The sequence below is a fragment of the Teleopsis dalmanni genome, chromosome X (assembly GCF_002237135.1).
Source record: "Teleopsis dalmanni isolate 2A chromosome X, ASM223713v2, whole genome shotgun sequence".
Lineage (NCBI taxonomy): Eukaryota > Metazoa > Arthropoda > Insecta > Diptera > Diopsidae > Teleopsis > Teleopsis dalmanni.
The window spans coordinates 57,909,621-57,914,102 of NC_051848.1; the positions used below are offsets into that span (position 1 = coordinate 57,909,621).

Below are 4,482 nucleotides of genomic sequence, written 5' to 3' on the forward strand. Positions count from 1 at the left end.
TTGACTACTCGCTATAGGTCACTTTTCAATCTACGAAATGGTATAATTTGTAGGCCTGATCAACTAAATTTTGTAGAAATGACAATATATTTTGAATTTATTAAGACTGACATGTATGGTATTATAAGATAAATAAATAGTACTTATAAAGACTCAAATGTACAGTATTAAAAAACAGTCATTATATATAAATAATTACAAAAGCCATGCTCATTTCTGGCATAACACATTGAGCACTGATTATAAGACTAATATTGATTAAGTAGCTTTTAATATATATTTTTTATGAAATGGGTAGGTCAGTGGATTCCTCGTTTTCCAAGTGAAGACGTTTATTCTGTTGTACTGTAGCTTTATCGTTATTGTTTTCTTCTTCATTAATGGAATTAAGACATTGTACACCAAAATTAATAAACTCATCTCCTTTATACATCGATATAGCATAAAATTGATTATTCCAACCGTTTACGTCACTTTGGTTTAACGAAGCAAGATTAGTACACACCATTGGTTGAGAAATTATCGCATTTATATTTGAACTGACCGCATTGTGAAATTGGTGTAGGTCTTTAATAGCTTTTTCCTTAAGAAGACCATCTGATTCATTCATTTGCAGAACAGGTGTCTCAATGTCTTGACCTTTAGTTGAAGTAGTCGACTCATCAACTTCGTGGACTTCAGTTTCGCCGGAATTATTGATATTATTACTTAAACCAAGCTGTTCAGCAAATCTAATAGAGAGAAAAATTAAAAATAAATTAGTTGATGTTCGAAATAGTTACCTAACGCAATGCGAACTTTTAATGTGTGGTATAAGGAACTCCAATTCGGCAATAATTGGACTCTTCTTCTTACGAACATAATTTTCAACGGTTGCGCTCTTTTTAACTTCACATGCTATTGAATCCCGCAAGCTTTTCCAACGACGTCGTACACTTAATCCTGGGACAAAAATCATCATTTTCAATATAATAATAATTTCAAGGTTTTTTGCAATATGTTATATATAATTTGTATTATTTTAGTAAGAATGAAAAATGATGTACATCCTTAAAGGCAATAGCAAAGGATTCAAACGTTATAACACACCATTATATTCCAAATGTAAGAGCATTTTATTTGATACCAAAATTCCTTTAAAAATGTTCATTCATCTGCATCTACTCTTATATTGGGTATATTTGGTTAACTTGGTTCATCATAGTAAAGCCTTCTGATTGCCACAATTATTTCAGACAAGAACAACTATTAGTTAATGCTGCTATTGTATTTATAATAATTCAGTCATGTATAACTAGAATACACGCCCTAGTGAAATAATAATACTTGACAAACATTGTTTACTTGATTAATAGTAGTGAAACATAGTCCACATTTTTGGCTACGCTACGATAGGTTAAATATATTAAGCAACAATCATTAAAGTCACTCACCCATCAACTCCTTCATTTTTTCATCCATTGAATAATATTCTGGAAACATTGCAGCATAAACACCTTCCCATACTTCTTCTCTATAAGACTTATTGCAGCACAAGCTATTGTCCGTTTTAAAAAGTATTTCATTGCTGCGTACTAACCGAATTAATTTTAGAGAATTGACTTCTACATACTCAGTTCTAGGACTATATTTTCTTTTATTTTTCATTTTGTTGTCAATGTTTTCCATAGATTGAGAAAGTTACACAGGGAATCACAAAAAACTTTTACACTTTAACAGCAGCGAACAACAATCAAAACTGGCGCGGACGCCAGAAATCCACCTTCACCACAATTAAGAGGGACGACTGCTAAAAAAGTATATGCATCTCATTCTCACATGCCTTTGAATGTTTGACAAGTAATCGTTTCAATGACATAAAAGAATAGTAAACAAACTCTAGAAATTCACCACCGAAGTGATGAAGCCACATTTTTGATATTAATAGAATGGTAAGTCATTTCTTAGTCAGTCAAATCTTAGTAAGCAAGAATAATTGAATATAAGAGATATTTCCAATAAACCTCTGATGAAACACCTTTCGATGAATAAAATAGTTTCCTTCGTCATTATTTTCTTGAAATATTAATTTAGTTAACTTAGTTGTTATTAACACAAATATTAAATTTTGTTCATACACATATTTTGTATCACCTGATTTGCTTCTCCGATAAAGTTAAGGCTCAGTTAGACGGTAGGTAACGTAACATATTAATTCAAAGCGAAATGCACTACCCACCAAACTTGCGTATTTCACTTTGAAATAATTTCTTACGTTATCTACCGTCTAACTGAGCCATTAGTTAACTGACTTATTACCAATTGGTCTCCAGATCAGTTTGTCTCTCCAGTGGTAGTACATAATATATATTTATACTGAGTATTTATCTTACTCGTATCGTTTTATTGAACATTAAAAGTTTTTTTATTATACATTCATATATATAGTAAATGTGTAATAACTATATTATTATCCATTGTATTATCATTACTTTTTGTATTAATATTATCTATATTATTAACTATATTCACCTCCAATGTGAATATAGGTAACATATATTCACCTCCAATGTGTACGTGGGATGTGTTAACTCATGTCTACACGTATAATATATTCCCTGGAAATTAAAATTAAATCAAATTTATTTTGTAAATTAAATGAAAATCAAACTTTTTCTCGTCAGCTACCATTTATTGTGACATTAAATAAGGTTTGCAATGATTAAGTATTTATTTTAGTATGAGCTAGATCATTCCCCTCCTTTGATTTGGATGATTGATTTTGAAGCATTTGATGAAGCGTCAGAGCATGTGACCATAACTGATTCATCAAACTTAATTTCGCGGACGGTAGATACATTTTATGAAACCCTCAGAAGATATGCAATTTCTTCGATAACTGGAGTTGGGTTTGATGATTTCTTCCACTGCATTGCTGAAGGCGTGAAGGAATACGAAAGGTAAGAATTTTAAGTATTGCTTGTAAATCCATTCAGTATTAAAAGTAACAACAGTTAAGTTTATAGCCAAGATTTGATATAAGTTATAATCACTTGCTAGTTGAGCACAGTTTAATAATCAGATTTTAATTTATCTAAGAGTAATAATGCTTGTTCCAGACATCAAAAATGCTAAAAAGAAACCGAATTATAAATCTTTCTACTACGCATTCACACGACCAAAAGTATATCTTCACTATTATTAAAAGTAAAGATTATATTTGATAAACTTGAAGATATGGTTAGGTAGTTTTAAGTTTGTCATCTAAAACATATTATTCGAACTATGTTAGAAAGTTGTTGATATATTAAAAACAAATTTTAAACTTTACCAAAAGTATATATTTATTAAAAATTACGATTACGCTGTTATTAATAAAAATTTCGTTACCAAAAATTTAGTACATAGGAAACTATTTCGATATTAATTACATTGAAAAAAAATTGTTTTATTGGTTGTCTACTTCAAGATAATCAGTTCGGTTTTTGCATCCTCCGCATTTTCAGTTAGTTATTGTATTTCTTCTTCTTCCTCTTCTTCTTCTTCTATTTCGTCAGTTAAATTCGAATTTGAACAATTAATCTCTTGATCCAAAAATTCGTCATAACCAAGAAAAACGGCGGAATATAAATCACGTTCAGTTTCATCAGACATAACACCTTGGCCTTCTTTAAGGAGGTCTTTAAAAATGGCATATACCTAAACGTATATTTCAATATACATGTATTATTTGATATATATAGATACATATATAAATGTATACATATAACTAAGAATATATTTATTGTTTGTTTATTTACCTTCTTCATAGAATATCGCAATTTTTTACGATCATGAAACAAATTTATTATGAACCGAATGCCATCATCGGGTTTTGCATCCATTAATTCACTTACCATAAAAGTCAATGTGGCCTGAAGCTATTGAAATAAAATAATCAAGCGATACGTAAGGTAGTACGTACTTTCCTTACCATATAGTTACGTCTCATATATCTCTTGTCTGCAGTGTGCACAATTGTCTTGTAATCGTTAAGATCACCAAAACGTTCATACAAAAACTTCCAATTAAAATCTCTCCCATCCATAATGATAAATAAATAAATAATAACAGCTAATAAATCAAAAACTAATAAAGCTAATATAGCTTTGTATACAATAGAATAAATTTTCAAATTTTTAAAAGTGAACCATTTAATTTAAAAAAAATCAAAGCACACCTTATCATTATTTAAAGTATATTAAAATCGATCCGTTAGCTTATCCGTTAGAATCATTTCATTTTTGGTCCTAATATATGCAAAATAAAGTTATATATACAAGAAAAACTTTTCCCTTTTACTTTACTTATTCTAAAAGTGTGTTTACACTACAATGTTATACCCTGGAAGTGGTACCTATTCGAGCGACCATATTTTTGGTGTGTGAAATTATTTTTTATAGATCATATCACAAAAATTTGTGGATATAATTAAAATTTCGAAAACTATTTACTCTAGCGCAA

General features: G+C 29.5%; 2 protein-coding genes across 3 annotated transcripts; both read right to left on the minus strand.

The window, feature by feature from the left end:
• Positions 1–209: 209 nt before the first annotated feature.
• On the minus strand, positions 210–1,718 carry LOC119662309. The gene is made up of 3 exons (XM_038071904.1): positions 1,434–1,718; positions 783–942; positions 210–731 (listed from the first exon to the last, which is right to left on the minus strand). Exons 1-3 carry the CDS (start codon positions 1,666–1,668, stop codon positions 284–286), a joined length of 843 nt encoding a protein of 280 aa, XP_037927832.1. The 5' UTR covers positions 1,669–1,718; the 3' UTR covers positions 210–283.
• A 1,629-nt stretch (positions 1,719–3,347) lies between these two features.
• On the minus strand, positions 3,348–4,119 carry LOC119662462. 2 transcript variants are annotated; one of them, XM_038072085.1, is made up of 3 exons: positions 3,953–4,119; positions 3,780–3,893; positions 3,348–3,678 (listed from the first exon to the last, which is right to left on the minus strand). In XM_038072085.1, the coding sequence occupies exons 1-3, from the start codon at positions 4,064–4,066 to the stop codon at positions 3,490–3,492; spliced, it is 417 nt and encodes a 138-aa protein (XP_037928013.1). In that variant the 5' UTR covers positions 4,067–4,119; the 3' UTR covers positions 3,348–3,489. The 2 variants fall into 2 exon arrangements, with proteins under 2 accessions (XP_037928013.1, XP_037928012.1); XM_038072084.1 differs by having other exon boundaries at positions 3,780–3,899.
• Positions 4,120–4,482: the final 363 nt, after the last annotated feature.